General features: G+C 34.5%; 3 protein-coding genes across 3 annotated transcripts; 1 reads left to right on the top strand and 2 right to left on the bottom strand.

Annotated features, from left to right (window-relative positions):
- Positions 1 to 1245: 1245 nt before the first annotated feature.
- LOC123223818 (probable LRR receptor-like serine/threonine-protein kinase At5g37450) lies at positions 1246 to 9029 on the bottom strand. Its single transcript, XM_044647213.1, has 20 exons — positions 8930 to 9029; positions 8683 to 8830; positions 8474 to 8545; positions 8306 to 8377; positions 5787 to 5930; positions 5640 to 5711; positions 5468 to 5539; positions 5266 to 5340; positions 5070 to 5138; positions 4683 to 4751; positions 4496 to 4567; positions 4253 to 4339; positions 4041 to 4109; positions 3460 to 3959; positions 3091 to 3246; positions 2724 to 3004; positions 2489 to 2540; positions 2134 to 2381; positions 1857 to 1991; positions 1246 to 1760 (listed from the first exon to the last, which is right to left on the bottom strand). The coding sequence occupies exons 1-20, from the start codon at positions 9027 to 9029 to the stop codon at positions 1401 to 1403; spliced, it is 2853 nt and encodes a 950-aa protein (XP_044503148.1). The 3' UTR covers positions 1246 to 1400.
- A 2256-nt stretch (positions 9030 to 11285) lies between these two features.
- On the bottom strand, positions 11286 to 14414 carry LOC123212972 (histone acetyltransferase TAP1). The gene is made up of 8 exons (XM_044632255.1): positions 14258 to 14414; positions 14078 to 14163; positions 13919 to 13979; positions 13198 to 13381; positions 12934 to 13033; positions 12696 to 12796; positions 12072 to 12165; positions 11286 to 11731 (listed from the first exon to the last, which is right to left on the bottom strand). Exons 1-8 carry the CDS (start codon positions 14386 to 14388, stop codon positions 11655 to 11657), a joined length of 834 nt encoding a protein of 277 aa, XP_044488190.1. The 5' UTR covers positions 14389 to 14414; the 3' UTR covers positions 11286 to 11654.
- Positions 14415 to 16647: 2233 nt separating this feature from the next.
- On the top strand, positions 16648 to 20026 carry LOC123209863 (BTB/POZ domain-containing protein At3g08570-like). Its single transcript, XM_044627991.1, has 4 exons — positions 16648 to 17036; positions 17560 to 17626; positions 17904 to 19058; positions 19278 to 20026. Exons 1-4 carry the CDS (start codon positions 16939 to 16941, stop codon positions 19797 to 19799), a joined length of 1842 nt encoding a protein of 613 aa, XP_044483926.1. The 5' UTR covers positions 16648 to 16938; the 3' UTR covers positions 19800 to 20026.
- Positions 20027 to 20060: the final 34 nt, after the last annotated feature.

Consider the following 20060-nt stretch of genomic DNA (forward strand, 5'->3'; position numbering starts at 1 on the left):
ATTAGGATCTACATTATCCTTATATAATTACATAAATAGCACTTCACAAACAATAAAGATTTTTAAATAACAGTCAAACCCCGTTAAAAGAACATTAATGTGATTGCGATAATAATCCCTTACATACCTCTCTCGGTTGGTGCAAATTTGTGCATAAATAGTGTGAAAGGAAATAATTCACCTACTAGCTGGATTGACACATGTTTAGACGTTGTAATTATCTTAGATCAGGATTAAGAAGACCGGTATTTATAAATTTAAAGTTTTGATATTGAAATGAAGACTTTGCGAAACTGATGTTACAGATTGATGGGATTTTTTCAATGGGCAAAAAAGAAGGATAACTAGGACCTGTTCTAGAAATGCCTTATATGAATTCAGTTGCAGATATTTTGATATAAATTGACAGATTTCTTTCATAATTTATGCATATCCATCAATTTTATAAGCGCCCAGTTGGCCAGTTCTTGATTATTCCTGCTCTTGTTGCACATAAAGTCAAGTCTGCCGATTTCATTGGGACTCCAATGGCCATTTATGGCGTCAGCTCCTGGGAACTCTTGCTGAAAATACTTGGTGAAGTTGGTGCCATTCTATGAATAAATGATTTCATCAATTTACAGGATTCACATTGCGTTGTTGGACCGACAGAGAATACAGGATTAAAGACAAACCACTGTGTTATTTAGTTCCTGCCTCATATCTGTCAGCTGTTTAAAAAGCTGAAAGATAATACAAATAATTATTCAAACTTAATTACTGGGGATTTAGAATTTGAGCTATAGCAATCGAATAGGTAGACCAAAGGATTTCTTGTTGAGTTGTGGAAATAAATTCAGTTGGAATCAAGCAGCGCAGTTTGAACAGGTTCATTTTGAAATTCCCCAAGGAAATTTGCAAGAATAGATTTGAGCTAAACAGTTTATTTGAACTCAATTTAAATCCAAAATAGTTAGTTTGATTGGTGAAGAATAATGTTGAACAAGACAATGAATTATTAGACAAAGAGGAAAAGAATTGTGAGTTTAGTTGTGACAATACTAATCAATTTTTGGATTAGAATCGAGATACAGAAATAGATCTTCAATTCAAATTTGACTCATTCAGGCCAAACTTAAATTTGAGTTTGAACTAATTCGATTTGAATGCATCTAGTAGCATCTAGATACGCAGAAGATGCGAATATTAGAATCCACCCTTACTAATTCTATTTGTTTATGTATTAAGTTCTTTACAGATGAAGAAACATACAACAGGCTCTAACAAAAAAGCATAGATATGTATGATTTACACCTTATAAACACCACGTCCAAGCTGTGCAGAGAAATTAGAGTTCACTATATTTTTGCAAAGTGATGGTAGATAGGATTAGTGAAGCCCCAAAAAGAAAATGGTGGGGATCAGCGAGGTCTGATGGTGGGGACAACACCACTAACAAGGTGGCTTCCATCTTCAGGAAAGTCCCCAGACAGATGTGAGTTTCTTCTGGAACTGACAGATGATGCGGGAAATCCTGAGGATCCTGAGCCTGAGGAGGCTAACATATCTGAATCTGTTGGGCAGGTTTCTGATTCTGGAAGCATTGAAGATATGTTCTCTAACTCTCTCACAATTTGCAGCATTGAAGGTCGATCCTTGGTCTCGTGCTCACAACACTGGAGGGCTAATGCCATAAACCTTCTGAGGCATTCGGATGAGTATGGACCCATGCGATTGTCTATCACAGAGTAAATCCTCCCAGATTGGCATGCTGAATTCACCTGTTGTTGCAGTTAAATCATGGCATTTTCACGACGTTAACACGAATGAAGGCTTGTAGGAGAGTACTTGATCAAGTGAAAAAAATTAGGAAGTACCTCTAGAACAATGTTTCTACCATGATGATTAGGCTTCCTCCCAGTCAACAGCTCTAGAAATACAATTCCCAGGCTATAAATATCACTCTTTTCTGTCAAATGGTGAGTTAGTATGTATTGAGGGTCAAGGTATCCCTGCATTAAGAAGACATATTGGAAGTGAGTCACTCTGGAAATTTGAAGCAAGTGTTGAATATTCTATCATTTAACGGATCCATTCGAAAAAGACGACTTGGGAAATTCAAATTTCACAATTGATTTTCAATTATGTACTTACTGGCGTGCCTCTCACAGCAGTGAACACCTCACCTTCACCTCCTGCATGACTTGGAACTGGTGCAAGCTTTGAGATTCCAAAATCAGAAACTTTTGGAGTAAAACTGGAGTCCAACAATATATTGTTTGCCTTTATATCTCTGTGGATGATGGCTGGATCAGCGTCTTTATGGAGGTAGATAATGCCCTTGGCTGAACCCAATGCAATATGCAATCTCATGGCAAAACTCATAGGGTTGCGGAATCTACCTGTCATAACACGAAAATCATTAAATTCACAACAGGATCTAGTTTGCAAGTTGCAGAACAAAATAAGTTTTTAATAGTAAAATGGGGAAAGAGATCAACGAATTTACCATATAGGAGGTCATGAACAGAACCATTAGGCATAAACTCATATACCAACATCTGCAAACACAAATACTTTTGAGTATTAGCAGTTAAAGAAACTCATTTTATGCAATTAACTGTATCTGATTTAACTCGAGACATGTTATGAGGTGTATTAAAGTTGTTCTTGATAAAATAGTATTGCTTATGGAGTGCGAGTGTTATGCATACTTTTTTTCTGAATGGCAATGCATAAAGTACCTGCTCATGTTCTTCATCACAATATCCAACCAATGAAACGAGGTTGCGATGATGTAAACGTGACAAAACTTCTATTTCAGTTAAGAATTCTCTCTCACCCTGCAGGGATCCTTGCTTTGCCCTCTTGATTGCCACAACTGTGCCATCATCCAAAATGCCTTTATAAACATTTCCATAGCCTCCTTGACCTACTAGACTAGTCTCACTAAAACCGTTGGTAGCTTTTTCAAGTTGTGTGAAACTAAATCTCTTGACACTTGCAGCTCTGATTGGAAGTTCAACTGTTAAAACAAACAACATTTATGCTTGTAAATATAAATGCAAGAGAAAGCAGCTCTCTTGATCATAGCAAACATAAAGAACTTACATGACAGTTGCCTTGAAACCTCGTGCATACGCTTTGATTTCTTTTTCCGCAAAATAAACAAAATGACCAAAGATATTGCAATGAGGCCAGCAATGCACCCGGACACAATTCCAATCACATCAAGTATTCTCAGGTTTTTTTGATATTCAGGATTGACTGCAACAAGAAAGATTTGAGAACCTCGCCAGTTCAGGAAACTCAAACGAATTATTAAACTACTTAATTTTGCATACAATGAAAGTGAGAAATACTCTTTGGTAGATCATTGATAATAGTGATAAGTAAATAGTAATCCAAGAGAATAGGCCAACCAGAAATGTAACTGGAACTACAATTTCAATCGGAAAATTTTGCAGTTTTGAGACTTACCATCTGCATAGGCTCCATTGAGTGTAAAATTGAGCACTTCATATGGGCCAAAGATGTCATTCAAAGGAAGAGCAATTGTAGCTATACAGTCCATAATAGCAATAAGCTCAGTCTTGCTAAATTCACTGGTATTTTGAGGAAAAATCTTGAAGCTAATATGTAGTCTGTGATCTTGTTGCCATAAAAATGAGTAGATAACTAATGGATAACCATTCAAGACACTTTTGGAGGTCGTCATGTACACCACAAAGTCATTGATGTATGGGCCAAAATCAGATATGCTGGGGCTTGTCCAAACTACATCAACTCCAAGGGGCAGAGCACAGAAGCAGGGAGATGCTGGGACATATTCCATATACAAACTAGCTTGACAGAGCTGGCAGGCAGGATCAGGATTGTTATTCAAAGTTCCACTAACCTCATCACTTCCGTTATTAGATCCACAGAACTGAACTATTTGGAATTCATTTGCACTTGTACAAACAGGGTTGCCCTGAAGCCTAAGCAGTCCAAAAAATTCCAAGTGATAAGTCAAATAAACTTCTTATATGGATTTCTATTTGCAGACCACAAATACTCACCAAATGGTGACATTTGAAGGGGGATCTATAGTGCTCGGAATACTTGTAAGTGAATTATTCTGGAAATACCTGCAAGTAAAACATAGAAACAAACAAGACCTTATGAGATTTTAGGTAACTAGAATTGGAGTATTGATGTTCAACCACTGTTCCTGATGTACTTGATCTAAAAACAAAGCAAATAAAACCATGTAACTTTTTTCTTGTCTTACAACTTAAGCGTCACATTTGCAGTAAAATTAACATTCTGCCAAATGTCTGCAGGAACACTCCCTGTCAAATTATTGTTTTTAAGTGACCTGCAATAAATCACAAGCGAGTTTTATTAATTATTTCATATGGAAGATACAACCTTCCAGCCTTATATAAATTTCTAACCTTGTATATATTTCTAATTATTGAGGAATTCTTAAGATTTCAATAAAAAAAGTGACAAAAAAATGAGTGCCTCTTACAGTCTCTGGAGACGAGTAAAGCCTGAAAAATTTGAGGGGATAGGTCCAGTAAGCATATTATTGGAAAGATCACTGCAACATTGAAAACAAAACAACTTAATTTTATCATATTAATGTGAAATAACTTCATCCTAAACATTGACAAATGTAGCAAGTGTAAGGAACTTAAACATTGACAATGACATACATAGTTGTGATATTGACGCCAAGCCTATTTGTTGGTATGCTTCCGCTAAGTTGATTTGAGCTAAGATCTCTGTAACATGGAAAGTAATAAAGGTCAGATCACTTGAATCGGAATCTTAAAGAAGTCTTTGTTAATTTTCTAGGAGCTGAATAAGTAAATTCAGCAAATTTTCAAATTAATACTTGGAACCATGCACATAAGATACATATAAATGCCAAATGGCACATATTTTAGATTATCTTTTACAAATGAAAGATATAATCATCATTTATTAAAAATATTTATTAGCAACTTCTTTTAGACATATTGAGGGGTTACCAAAACTGGTTTTGTAAAACTCTCTAAATAATTACTTTAAGGAAAAAAAAAACTTTCCACCAGACTTACAAGTAACGAAGACTTTGTGCACTGCTAAAATCACGCATAGGTCCTTGCAAGTTGCAGTTTTTAAGACTCCTGTTGAGTTGAAAGGAAAGAATTAAGCGCAACATTATTGATCCTTAAATTTTTGTGTTCATCTTGCCTGCATATGCATAATTTAGCAAAATGGCAATGAAAATCCATGGGAAGGGAGAGAGATTACAGCTTCACCAGACTGGGCATGTTTTGAAAAGAATCTGGAATCTCGCCAGGTTCAAAGTTGTTGTTATCAAGTTGTCTTCAATAAGAAGGAAGATATAGGGTGATTAGCTATCCTTCAATAATGGGAGATCTACACAATTCATCAGCTGGAGACCAATTTGAGAGTTATTACACAAGGGAACTTGAAGAAAGAGTGAACTTACAAAATTTTTAGGCTTCGGAGACTTGAAATTTCTTGTGGAATATACTCTGAGAAGTTGTTGTTGTGCAACAGCCTGCAAATTTAATTTCTCAAGATATCTTTTTACTGCAAAAACAGAAAGCATACTCATTCTGTAAAATAAAACAACATCAATAAAAATGCAATGAACTCACAAGTGTAAGAGTTGAGTTAATTGAGAAAGCGCTAGTGGAATCTGACCACTGAATTGATTGTCGTTCAAATGACTGCAATTATTAAAAAAAAAAAAATCATGAATAATTGCTTTTTGTTAAGCACTTGGCTAATTAGAAGGCACTTACAAGTGTTGTACACGGGTCATATTTGCAAAAGTTATGGGCAGTGGTCCAGAAATACTGTTTTTATCCAGGCTTAATATTGTCAAGTTGGAAAGATTGCCAAGATCATCTGGTAAAGGCCCCGATATTTGATTTCCCGTCAGAAGCCTGCATACAAATGAAGAATAAACTTCAAGTTGGAAAGATAGCCAGCTGATGAGGATGCATTGGATTTGATAACAACAACTTCAAGTTCGATCAAGATACATTGGATTGGACGCAATACTAATCATAAATTTACTATCATTATGGAGCTTCATACAACCTATCTAGAAAATCCTCAAGTCTACCACTACTCATTTCAACCAAAGTGGCTCTCAAACTCCTTGTGTTAAGGCTCTAAACTCAACTAACACTACTACATGATACAACTGATTGCTACTTACCCATTCCCCCAAAATCTATTTTCAATAAATATTGTTGAGTTATCATCTGTATAACTCTTAATTCCTCTTTATTCAGTTCCGAAACAATAGTCATTTTTTTGGACTCTTATTAAGATATATAGGGATATGATTGATAATATTGAGATATTTTTGTGAATGAAGGTATGGTTTAGTGAGTGAATACTAATCGTTAATATCTTTTTTTGCCCACTAAATAATTTTTTTGAGTATATTTTTGCACTTACAATCCAATTCTACAGGTTGTTAGTATTTTCTTTATTTTAGAGATTTGAATTCTAATTTGATTTATCCTAATAACAGTAGAAGTTTTTTATTTTCCTTTATTATTTGATTTTCTTTATTATAATTTCAAGTTGACTAAGTAAAACAAATCCTATTTGATAAAGGATTAGAAGCTCTCTTCTCTCTCTCTCTCTCTCTCTATACATACATATATATATATATATATATAATGTCTACTTTTAAGTAATAAACGATGAGGTTATAATTTAAAGATTTTTGTGAATTTAGAGATTGATTCCTTTAAATTAATCAAATATTTAATATTTTCTCAATTCTCCTTTCAATTTTCCCAATTTCCCTCAATAAAATCATAAAGTCTTACAAGTCGATAGTGTTTTATCAAAGGTGTACTAGCGGATTTACACCCTAATTTCACAATCTTTATTAATAAGTTAAATGCTTTCTTTTTTTACATAGATATAAGCCCCTAATTGCTTCGTGCGACCTCCATACCAAGAAAGTATGAAATGATTCTTAAATTTTGTTTTTAAGTATTTTTTAAAATTATCAATTTTGTGAGGGCCAATTCATGTTATGATAATTTCATCCACCTAATTAATCAACATAGATACTTTACCATCATGTCAATGTATGGTGAGTTTGCCCTTAATTATACTCTAAAAGGAAAATAATGTATTTTCAAATTATGGGTGGGTGAAAGAGAAATTGTTTGTCTTTAAATCTAGAGAAAATGTGATTAAATTTTCAATTTTTTTAAATATTTTTATTAAATAATAATTTTATTTCTTATAAATAATTAGGTTTTTAAAATTAATGAATAAAAAATTGAAAAAACACAAATCCTAGGGTGGGGAAAAGCCCTTTGTTTGGCCTTTTGAAATTCGTTAAAATGGGTGAAATAATTAGTTTAGATTTTTCGGTAAATCTGATGAGATTTGAAACTTCAAACTCTAGATCAGCAACTTTCGGTGACTTATGACAATAGATTGGTGGCTTTCGGTGGCTTCGGACTATAGATCGACAACTTTCAACCTTTTCTGGCAAGATCTAAATACTTTTCCGCTGAGATCTAGGGTTTTTAGAGGCGTCTGTGCTTTTCTGGTTGCTGATGTGGCTACTTCTGTGATCATTGAAAAGAACTTCAACAATGTTTGAGGTCTATAATATTTTTTCAGTAGGATTTTGGCAATATTCTAGTTGAATTTTGACAATATTTCGACATATTACACTATTTTCTCCTCTAAGAATGTTAAAAAAAATTAGATACTATGCTTTGTTACCGAAGGATAGATACAACACGAGTCGAGTCTAAATACTCCATGACTCAAAGTTCAGGTTGATTGAAAAATTGGGCGACCTAAATTGAATTTGAGTATGTTAAGTCAATCAAAGGTAGTTTGAATTTGGGTTAATCCCTAAGTTTGAAATTTGAAGCTTGTGTTGAGTTTTTAGTTTAAATCCATGGCTCATATTTGTAGGTTGAGTTCGAGACTTCTTAATAAAATGAAGTTATTTTACCTAATAATTTGCATAATAAAGTTATTTTAACAGTTGTTTAACATGAATCAAATTTAATTATAAATCAAATTCATTTTGAATTAAGTCAATTTCTGACTCACGATTTAGACCGAATTAAACTCACTCTAACTTGAGTTCATCTTAGTTTTATAAACGAATCGACCTTCTTGACTCAAGTTTTATCTAAATGAATTTGATCTAAGTCAAATCAAATTAAGCTAAGTCGGCTTGAAGACTAAGCCAACTCGGTTGCAGTCCAACCCTACAGATACCAGGACACAAGAATTGAAAGAGATTGATGAATTCTCAACTTACAGGAGCTGCAAATTAGTTAGATTGCCTATCTCCGGGGGTATGCTGTCAGTTAGATTGTTCCACATAAAATTCCTGGATAAAAGTTTACAAGCATCGTAATGAATTGGATGAAGACTAATGACAAGACAAGATATACATGAAGATAATGCACAGAATAGCATGTCTCACAATATGGCCATTTGAGAAAACCGCCCAAGCTCCGGAGCTAGTTTCCCAGAAAGATTCATACTCAGCAACCGCCTGCATCGAGAGAGAAACCAAGAAAAGGAAAAAACCCGAAAATATATCAGTCTAAAACTATCCATTGAAGTGTTGAGCATATAAATCTACAGACTACAAATAGCTGTTTGCATAAATCGTCACATATATCAACTTACAGTTCGTAGACATGGAGATAGCCATCATTATGATCCATTTGGCAGATTACACCAGTCCAATTTGATGTACATGGATCAGTCTTATTCCAATTATTAAGACGATTCCCTGTATCGTTGAGTGCTTGGCGGACAGCTTGCAAAGCTTCGACTGTATGCATAGTTAAGGACAGACGTTATACTTTTCATAGAGATTAAGAATTAAACCCAAGTTTTGAGTTTTGGTGAATAAAATCACAGAGAAACCAACCTTCCACCGGATCAGTTTTATAAGCAGAAGCAAGTAACAGAAAGCGACATGAACATAGAACAAGTATGATCCCAATTAGATAAAATCTCCACCTTGCCATCTATCTATGAAACAGAAATTTAGCAGCTGAAAACTAAAATCTGAGGTGGAATATATGGGGTGAGCATGGAATGGAAGAACATTTGTGTCAGGAAATTATAATTTTAACTAAAAAGTAAACGGATTCGTTAAGTTGGCACTGTCCAAGTTGGGACTGAGTCTTGGTCGACTTCATCTTTCAAGTAACTGAGCAGGCGCCAAATGCCAAGTTCTTTCAGGATTTTAAAAAAGCCCTTTTAATTATTTCTGTAGCTTTAAACTCACCAAAGATGCATCAACAATCCATGACAGTTTAAGTTGGTTGCATAGTTTAATCAGAGCTACTATTGAAACTTCACTAAAACTAAACCAGAAAAATTGAGCAGTAAAATCAGACTTAAGAAACAAAGAAAACAGGACACAGGAGGTTTGATTGTCAATATGACAACCTGTCTGTGTCCCTAGAGGTTCCATTAGAGCAAAAGTGTTACATGGCAGTGTTTTCTCACTATTCACACACAGATAAAACCCACCCAGCATTCACCCTCTAAACCATTGCCTAGTGACTCGTACAAAACCGAGGACCACAAATTACCCAATATTTTTATAGCAAAACTGACTCTATTCCGGCTAAGATTCCCCATACCGAATATATCTCTACACCTTCAAGCCATTGGTGTAGTCCTAATTGGTTAGAATTTTGCTGTTCTTGCCAAATATTCTTGTGTCAAAGTTTCTTTTCTCTTCTTGCAGCAGCTTGGTCATGGTTTTGAATGAGAGAGCTCATTCACTCTAGAATCATCACAGTAATCTACGTGGACCAATCAGCTACGGGACACACGTCAACTATTATAATACTGGTAGCTATACTATTTCATAGTGCATTTTAAAACTCGGTTTTAAGGTTCAAATAATTTAGTGGAAACATCTCTTTCAAAGTACTGTCACTGCAATTTTGTAGAAGGGGTCTTCACAAAGTTAGATACCTAAAAAAATTTCAACGTGATCATCTGTGGCAAAATGTTAGTTGAGTAACGAAAACTGCTGATGGCTTTCAACAGCCCAGGAGCCTATCAAACAAAAGGGGAACATTTTGACATTTCAGTAATCAATGTCTAAGTGGAGTAGGTGGCACATAATACATCATTAGCGAAGAAGTCTCTCAGTTTATAGGGCATGAATCCCTTTCACGTGCAGGCTTGGATCCAAAACTGACAATTTCTATTCAATTTAACACGGTTTTTGAAAAAAGTAGGACGTAAATCTTTTCAAAAGTTGGTTACTAATTGCAAGAAGGATTTGTATGCTTCCACTTCCATGAATAAGCAAAATGAAGAAAAATAGATCAATCATTTGCTGACAACTCTTTTTCCTATGCCCTATCATTGAACATCATACATAAATGAGAATGACCAAACTAACAAGACAAAATGAAATAATCTTTTAACTAATATTATATGTATTAATAATAAGTATAAATACGAGAAACAATGACATATCGTTATATGATTATTTATCACTTTATCTTTAATTCAAAATCACTCAATTATATATTTATACTAATTTGTATTCATTACAATTATATGAAATATTATTATCTTTTAGCCCACTTTCTTGGTTCAGGTGGCGTAAGGAGCTCTGAGTAATGATGATCATAAGATTGAAACAATTATGAACTAACAACTAGAATTCCCTTCCGAGGGTGAAAGAAGATAATTTATCTAAGTCCATGGTATTAAAGACAATCAAGTCAATCCAAGTTTATCCAGCGACTCACACAATTGGTTGAATGAACATTTCCAAAACGCAATTATGTACCCAATAATTAGAATTCCATTATAGAAAGAATCAGGTCGGCCTGATACTATAAACAATTCACAGATGCATTAAATAACTTCCACTTGATGCCACTGAAAAGACAAATACTAACTTTTTAGACCATGTAAGTTCCTACAAGTGCATAAAAGAATATCCAACTGAGAAAAACGTAAGCAACTAAATAGAGAAGCTAAATTCTGAAAGCAGCCTCGTCAAAAAATTTTTGTCAAAACAGAAGCTTTTCCAAAATTAGGAGCTAACCTCAATTTCTTGGATATCAGCATTCATAACAGGTGGAGATGTCAAACTGACTACCTAGAGCAGGTACAACATTCATCAAACAATAGTATATCTATCAAGTTAATTTATAATCAAACTTCAACCTATGCAATTAGACATTGCAACCTAAATATTATCTTATTAGGCAGAGATATAGCCTAGAAAGTACATAAAGAGGGAATTATTCAATAAACAACCCTTTAATTAAAGAGCAATTCATCCATGCTGTATTACAAATAGTTTCACAGGGGCAGGACTTTCTCAAACAAGGATACACAAAATATACAACTTCTGTCACAGCAAATTCAAACTGGCAGTCAGATGCATTGTCCCTTGCCTCTCAAGGCAAAGAAGTCCACTTAAGAAACATGGTTAAGGGTTCACATATTGATTTATTCTGTAAGCCTAACACATGAAATGTTTAAATTACTCTTACTCATAAAATAATAATAATTACAATGTGTAACTAATACAAAGTATAAACAGAATTTTCTCCCATCGTCCCAAACGAACTTGCCGGCAGAACCCATGTAATTCACTTAATAAATAGTTATCTTGGGTACCAAAACATTCCTTTAATGCCCTCTGGATCAGGTTCAAAACCTAAATTTTGATAGAACTCCACAACTGCAATGCCAATGTGCAAAACAATTTTCAAACGACTTAAGATAATTTTACAATTGATAAGATAAAATATGTAAAATATTAGAAAAAGAAATAAGGGAAGTAAACAAAAGGGCACTATATATAAGGTTTGACAGCGTAGAAATATGCTAAGGTAAAGCAAAAGCTTGTAAGTTTATAGGTAAACGGGGTTCTCAACCCTATATACTTAAGGCAAGAGATGATTCTCCGATTATAGTCATGCATGCTAAAGTTAGCATAAAAGTGGACCAATTTTGGCAATTAGAACAGGATTCTGTGGTAATGAACTTGAACTATTACTGTTTAGACTTTAGAGTTATACCTTGACTATCTGCGAAGAGAGATATATTCCCAATATCCCTTTGTAGAAGAGCTCTTACAAGCTTTTCAACAAGGGCCTTCCCAAGTCCCCGGCCCTGTATGGAAAGAAAATAGTCAAAATTAATTTATTGCAGTTTGCAATACATCAAACAACATTAATGTTTAAAAACACCAAGGGTTTCAGCTCCCATGATGCCCATAATTTTTCTCAGACTAACAAAAATTTTGAAATCTCAAACCATGACTGAATTAGATTATTTCACACTATGTTTTTTTTCTTGTCAGTGTGTCAAGAGCCATTGTACTTGAACTAGTTTGTGACAAAGTCCAGTTTGTATCAAGTTACTACCAGATGCTTGCCCCACCCAGTCCAAAGACCTGCTTTATCTCATCTAAGGACAAAAGCCTCCTGATAGTGGGTATAGTGCAATTGGTGAGCTTGAGTTTCTCCTAGTTTTCATAACTACCATAAGCAATACTTCACTTATCATAATTCAATATGTTCATTTTTATTACAATTATTTTCCAAAACAATGACCTTTGTATCTGCAATAGCATGTTTGCCCCTCATGCCTACATGTGAATCCAAGAATGTTTGTCCATGCTCATGTAACACAAATTATACCTGATAGCTGGGATCCACAAGAACATCCCAAATTGTGGCATTGAAGGCATGATCAGACGTTGCACGAGCCAAGCCAATTAACTTCTTTTGGTCATTCCCCTCTGTCAAATAACTTCTCCTAAGTACACTACGATGTTCATCAAATAATTTTAGAGGTAGAAACAAGTGTGCATATAGCTTAACATACCATTACAATCGAAAATGAGAATACTGAAGCATTGCAATTCTCACTAAGTACCTGATCCTGGTGATTTCCTAACAGAATGCAGAGTGGCAACCATATAGCTATTTTTCAAAGCTGCAGCTAGTTTTGAAAGTGGCCTCCGAGGCCAGCCTACCTGTTAAATTTTTTTTTTTTTTGGGGAATTAGAGCATAATACAATCACAGAACTCCATGCATGGTAACAACATGATGCATATGTAAGTATGAAATTGAGTTCTCTGACTTGCAGCTCTAACTCATATGTGTGCACAAAGAAAGATACTGACAGCCAATAGTTACCTTATCACATAGGGCTTGAAGATCATAAACATCAACATCTCCACCCGATGAGAATATAATCTGTTCAATTTCTCCATCTTGTTGAGTCTTTTCAATAAGAATAAACTCCTCAGGCATAGGTTCTTCCTCTTCTTCAAGTGTAGAGGGCAGATCAATGACTTGTGTTGTGTTGTTTTTCAAGAACCTGCCATAAAATGTAAAAGGGCAGCCCCTCTGAATAAGAATTCAAGTAATGAAACTGTCAAAGCTGAGGATAAGATGACATACAATAGATTTCTTCCTCATGTAAGAAGTGTTTTGTTAGTTTGAGAGTAGAGCATAAGGTGAATAGTTACAGAAATTAATTAAAAGCTTTTCTGAAAGAACTAAAGGGATCTGGTGCATAAACCAATCTAAAACAGCAAAATTAATTGCCACTGACTCATAAAACTTCCCTCAATGGAAATTCATAACACTGCCCACAGACTGAACCAGGCAACTCGGCCAATTAAGAGACAAGAAGCTGACTAAAATTGACAACAAACAAGCACAAAAAGACCATAGCGTTCCCTAAACAGTTAAATGTTCCTCTAACATAAATTCGACCTCACAGAAACTGACTAAACATCTCATGTTAATTTAACAACCGGGTAAATGAACTAATCAGAAATGCAGATATGTATCTTCAACCACGTGTGTATGAGAATGGCGTGTATAGTAAAAAATATAAATTTCCCATTACCCAGATCTTATAGAATCCCAAAAGTTAGCATTGAGTCGTGAAGCTTTAAACTTTCTGCTCGCTGCCAAAGAAAAAGCAAAAGCTGAATGCCATAAACTCAACACAGAAGAAAACACAAACTAATCACCATTAAAACAACAGATTGTTAACCCAACATACCGTTTGACAACCCATAATTTAGATTGTGTGGAAACAGCAGCTGATGGGAGAATTGAGATTGGTAAACAGATGAAACAACTGGGGGTCTGAAAAAATTGAAAGAAAATCATACTTAACCCAAGAAAAGACAATTAAATGAAAAATGATTTTGGCAGCAATTAAAGCTAAAGTAGAGCTTACAAAGAAAAAGCAGCCATAGCATTGTGGGTTAACATGTTTTTCTCTGGTTGTAGATTTTTTCTCAGTCTCTGTGCCGTTCCTATCTTTAGAAAGAACTGAGACTGCTTGATGCCAAAGATCAAGTCGCACATTTTTTGTCTGTTCACTTTACCCCCCATTTGTTTACTTTTTCATTTATCATGATTTTTGTAATTTTATTTATTTATTTATTTTTTTGGGTTGCTCTTAGCGATTTGTCATTTAGAAACTTCTCAATAAAACGATGGGTGCCTTGGAGTAAATTAAAAATTATATAATAAAGTGAATTATGATACAATAGAACATATAATATTGATATAAATAAATATATATTTTTTAAATAAATGATAAAATAATTAAATTGTATATAAAAAATATTAAAATTTTAAAAAATAGATAGTATACTTTTTAAATTCATAATGTGATAATTAAAATTTTTTATTATTTTATTATTATTATTTAAAAAATATATCATTTGACTACAGTACAAAGAATTCAATTTTATTCTTTATATAATTTATTTTTAAAGGTATTATCATGTCACATAAAAATGATTTTTTATTAAAATAATAATAATTATTATTATTAGCATTAAGATTATATTAAAGTCAAATTAAATCCAAATATAAATTGATTTAAGTTTGATTTGTATTCTAAATAATCAATTCAAAATGATAAAAAATTGTTAACATAATGAATAATATTATTAATGAGATAAATAATATTATCAATAAGATAAATAATATTGTCAGAGAGATTCAAATTGACTTAAATTAAAATATCAAACTAAATCTCTGTCAAGAGTTCAATTTAAATTGAATCAAAACAAATTGGCTCAATCTCAGTCTAATCCTAATCAACATCAAATGACACAGGTGGTTTAAGACTCAAACTAAATTTTGTTTAATAACAAATACATTCGATGAAATGGTTGATCCAATCAGTTAAACTAGAAAGATTTCGATCATCCTTGACTTGAGTTTGAAAACATTACTAGCAAGCCCATAATACTACCTAACAACCTTAGATAGTGGAAAGGAGAGGCCAATGATAGTCAGACACCCATTTTAATTTTTAAAATATTTTAATTTATAGGACAATATTATAATATCTACTTAATAAATATATAATGGATGTTATTTTATATTTAATTTAAAATTATTTAATTTCTTAATAATATATCAAATATATTAAGATTTATTATAATTTTATTTTATTATTTTTTTCATTTGCACACTTTGGACAGCAAGTGGAGTACTTTTACTTTGGTTGGGGTTTGGCTCAAATAATTGCTGTCTTTATTGAGTTCTGCGCCACTTGTGTTGCCTCCCTCCACGCCCATCGTTCTGCTTTCTTTATCGCTCACTCTGTTTTATTCTTCCTCCAATCAAATCACGTCCATACATTTCTTTGTATCATCAGAGACTGCCATGAGAAGCCCCAGAGGTGGACCAGGAAGGCCCCAGCCAGCCAACATCAAAGTCTCACTCTAATTTCTTCCCCAAATGAACTCGCTTGGCACTCCATACCTGTCATCTCCACCCACTAAAACATGGAATCAAATAATATGCATTTTTCTAAGTAAATCATTAACATCTTCATTGAGTAAGCACGAGTAGATAGCCATGTTCAAGCATCTATCATGTCTTATCATTTCAAACTAGATTGATAATTATGTATATGTAATATCTTTACAGTTTTGCCTTTTAAGAGTCACATTGAACGGCCACGATTTAGTTTTAAACTGCAATAATCTTGTTTTATCATCTCAAATTTAGAGTGAGTTCAACTTAGATGAACTCTAAAAATTCAAAGAGTTCTGTTATAATAATGCTCACATTTAGATAGATGTTTACCACACTAAACTTAAGACTCTAAAAGAACTCAATTTAAATATATTAATAATTAAGTTATTTTGATTAATATATATAAAAAAGATGTTATTTTAATCGATTTTGATTTAATTATATTAATAAATTAAGCTTAATTTAAATTTAATTTAATATTATAATTAAATTTAAATTAATTTAAAGAGAGTTTAACGAACTCAATCCTAAGCCAAGCTTAAATGCACCCCTCAATTTCAAAGCACATAGATTGTCCATATCTCTCTCCTGTAGTGTAGAGATGGTACAATGTCCTTATCCATCTTGCCCAGTTTGAGCCAGAGAAAAAAATTGAAACTTTATTGAATATAATGAGTTTGATTGAGGAATAAACAAAAGCCCATGAAAAAGCAGTCAAATTCAAGCAAATAAATTAATGTACGACAGTGTGTCTGCTTTGCTTCTCGTAATATCGTGGCCCCAACTTCGAAACTTTGAATAATAATAATTGAGCTATCTTCTTTTGCATTTTTTTTTTTTTTTTTTAAATCTTTCAGAATTGGCGTGAGCTGTGTACTGTCACTCTTCATCAATTCTTTCATTTTCTTCTTTTTCAGATAAGTTAACATAAATAATACATAAAGATGACACAACCCAAAGACGGAGAAAGCAAAAGGTGACTCCTTGTTCTGTTCAATTCAATGCAGCTGCCTGTACATGTCAAAAAGAGAAAGGTCATGCAAGTAAATTTGTGTCCACTTTGAGGTTATTGAGGTAAGTTTGAAGTTCATTCTCCAGCCTCACATGGTGAATGGTATTTGACTGGACTGAGTTTGAATGAAGCTGATGAAAGAGATCATGGTTTCTTCAGACTCTCCTTTCTCTTATTCCCTCCGCTCTCCTACTCCCAAGTTCTGCAGCTCCTTCACCACTCGGTATGTTTGCATGTGCTGCAATATGTGTCTGTCTGTGTGTGGATCATGCGTGCTCGTGGGGCTCCACTTTTTGTTTTTTTGGATAGTTTTGATTGATTTTCTTCAGAGTTTTTGGATTAAAATATGGAGTTATCTTGTCTTCTTGTAATTTTCTAAGTGTAATTTTCTTGTCTATCAGCACAGCTAAAGTGGGGTGCTTTAATGCTTGCTTAGTTTTAAACTTAACAGATGATTTGATTTTTGGTGTTAAATGGATAAACAATTGGTTTTGATACTTGTTTAAAGGAAGTTTTTTTTCCCAGATTCTCTGTTTTTGTTGTCAGTTTGATTATGCTGAGACATGAGAAAAAAGGGTCTTCCGGATCTGAAGTATATGGATGGTTACAGTTCTTTACTCGTGATATTCCTTCTTTCATTCTTCATATATATACATGACCTCAAGATTTTCTTGAAGAATTTAGTTTGAATGTGGTTATAGTCATGTGAGAATGCATATACTTAATACATATCCTTCTGTATGCAGTATCTTTTCAGATGTTGCAGGGGACATTACAATTGTTGTTGATGGGGAGCCCTTTCTACTTCACAAGGTAAGCTCTTTGTTAAGCTCTTTGTGTTTAAGTGTTTTAGTGATTTTATTTCTAATTTGTTCTGGTGTCTGCTTTTTATGTTGTTTCATGAACTTGGTTTCAATAAAGTTGCTAACATTTGCAAAATCAGGCCTATATTTTTGCTGATCTGGTTTGAAATTTAAACCGTAGCTCAATTTGCTTGTTGCTGCCTTGTATAACTAGCAAGCTGAGGTTGATAACTACTTGATTTTCGTCAAAACTAATCAAGTCTTGTTACTTGTTTTGCTTTTCGAAGTTTCCTCTGGTGTCTCGAAGTGGAAAGATTCGGAAAATGGTTGCAGATGCCAAGGATTCTAATAATTCAAAATTGGAGCTTGACAACTTACCAGGTGGACCACTGTCATTTGAGCTTGCTATGAAATTTTGTTACGGTATGAACTTTGAGATCACAACTGCAAACGTGGCCCATCTGCGCTGTGCTGCAGAATACTTGGAAATGACTGAAGAATACTGTGAAGAAAACCTTATTGCACGCTCAGAAGTTTACCTGAATGAGGTTGTGGTTCAAAGTCTTGAAAAGTCTGTGGAAGTCCTTTGTACATGTGAGATGCTACCTTGTTTAGTAGAGGAGGTGGGGATTGTGAAGAGATGTGTGGAGGCTATAGCCATGAATGCTTGCAAGGAGCAATTGGCATCAGGTTTGTCTCAGTTAGATTGTGATGCCGAATCTACTGAACTCAAGGGTGGGTGCCTTGATTGGTGGATTGAGGATCTCTCACTGCTTGGAATTGATTATTATCAGAGAGTTATCTGTGCCATGGGAAGCCTAGGTATTCGACCAGATAGCATTACTGCATCGATAATGCATTATGCTCAAACATCATTAAAGGGTATTGGAAAATGCCAAATTTGGAATCCAGCAAGGATGAAATCAAGCCCTACTGCAGTAGAAAATGACCAGAGGACTATAGTGGAAACTCTTGTAAATCTTCTGCCTACTGAGAAAAGCTCTTCCATTCCACAGAATTTTCTTTTTGGGATGCTAAGGATGGCAATCATGGTGGATGCAAGTATTGCCTGCAAGCTTGAACTGGAAAGGAGAATTGCGTTTCGATTGGAGATGGTTTCACTTGATGATTTACTTATACCTTCCATCCAGGCTGGGGATTCATTGTTCGACGTTGATACTGTCCATCGAATACTGGTGAATTTCCTGCAGCGTATTGAAGATGAAGAAAATGAAGAATGTGGTTATGAATCAGAAGGCTTTGCTTCTCTAGGCCATGGTTCTTTGTTGAAAGTAGGACGGCTTATTGATGCATATCTAGCAGAGATTGCTCCTGATCCTTACATGAGTTTGCAGAAATTCATTGCCATGATTGAGATATTGCCTGATTATGCTCGAGTTATTGATGATGGGCTTTACAGAGCAGTTGACATATATTTGAAGGTAAGACTTTCAAGATTAATGATCCTAAAATTATGAATAAACCCTGGCAAGTTGCCTCATTGGTTACTTCTGACTGAAGATATACAATGTCCTTTTATGTTGCTGGCTGGTTAGCCTAATTTTGTAATCATATGCTGTTGCTTGAGTGAGCCAATACCTGTAATTATTTTCTCCTTTTCAGTCCTATCTTTGGTCAATATCTTTCATATTCTTGCCCAGGCTCATCCAATGCTGACTGAACATGATTGTAAGAAGCTCTGCAAGTTCATAGACTGTCAAAAGCTCTCACAAGAAGCCTCCAATCACGCGGCGCAGAATGATAGGCTCCCTGTACAGATGGCTGTCAGAGTCCTCTATTTTGAGCAACTTCGGTTGAAGAACTCCTTTTCTGGAAGTTCTGGAGATGGATTCCTGTCTCAGAGAATAAGCAGTGGTGTCCCCAGTGCAGCCATGTCCCCTCGAGATAACTATGCTTCCTTAAGGAGGGAAAACCGAGAACTAAAGCTTGAGATCTCGAGAATGAGAGTGAGACTGAGCGAGTTGGAGAAGGAGCAGATGTTCATGAAACAAGGTATGATGGATAAGTCAGGAAATGGAAAAACTTTCTTCACCTCACTCTCTAGAGGGTTCGGAAGAATCGCAATTTTTAGTGGTCCAGCAGGCGGAAAACGTCAAAAGTCAGGTCGTAAACTTCGAGCAGAGGCAAAAACCGGTAGGAGTAGGAGGAACTCAGTTTCCTAGGTTAGTTCTTAATTAGATCTTGTACCTCAAGTAAACAGATTGATCAAGTGTATGAGTTCATGTATCACGAGTTTTCAAGGAAATATGGCAGTTTATCTTATAAGGCTCTAGATGAACATCTCTGTCACCTCCACAAAGAAGGAAAGCCAAGCTGGAGATTGTTCAGGTCATCTGGAAAACCTCGGGGAATCACCAAAAATATATTAATATAAAATTTTTCTCTCTCATTCAAACATCGCCGGTCAATTCATTCAGTTAAAT

The sequence above is a fragment of the Mangifera indica genome, chromosome 1 (assembly GCF_011075055.1).
Source record: "Mangifera indica cultivar Alphonso chromosome 1, CATAS_Mindica_2.1, whole genome shotgun sequence".
Classification (NCBI taxonomy): Eukaryota; Viridiplantae; Streptophyta; class Magnoliopsida; order Sapindales; family Anacardiaceae; genus Mangifera; species Mangifera indica.

Excerpts from the sequence above, each read along its gene's own strand:
- LOC123212972 (XM_044632255.1), bottom strand. The coding sequence starts at position 14,388 with ATGTGCGACTTGATCTTTGGCATCAAGCAGTCTCAGTTCTTTCTAAAG. Across the intron at positions 14,164-14,257 it reads GCTATGGCTGCTTTTTCTTT|ACCCCCAGTTGTTTCATCTG; the intron begins GTAAGCTCTACT and ends CAATTTTTTCAG. Across the intron at positions 12,166-12,695 it reads TTGTGGATCCCAGCTATCAG|GGCCGGGGACTTGGGAAGGC; the intron begins GTATAATTTGTG and ends CTTTCCATACAG.
- LOC123223818 (XM_044647213.1), bottom strand. The coding sequence starts at position 9,029 with ATGGCAAGGTGGAGATTTTATCTAATTGGGATCATACTTGTTCTATGT. Across the intron at positions 5,341-5,467 it reads CTCCGAAGCCTAAAAATTTT|ACAACTTGATAACAACAACT; the intron begins GTAAGTTCACTC and ends TTCTTATTGAAG. Across the intron at positions 1,992-2,133 it reads CTGCTGTGAGAGGCACGCCA|GGATACCTTGACCCTCAATA; the intron begins GTAAGTACATAA and ends TTCTTAATGCAG.
- LOC123209863 (XM_044627991.1), top strand. The coding sequence starts at position 16,939 with ATGAAGCTGATGAAAGAGATCATGGTTTCTTCAGACTCTCCTTTCTCT. Across the intron at positions 17,037-17,559 it reads TGCAGCTCCTTCACCACTCG|TATCTTTTCAGATGTTGCAG; the intron begins GTATGTTTGCAT and ends TTCTGTATGCAG. Across the intron at positions 17,627-17,903 it reads AGCCCTTTCTACTTCACAAG|TTTCCTCTGGTGTCTCGAAG; the intron begins GTAAGCTCTTTG and ends TGCTTTTCGAAG.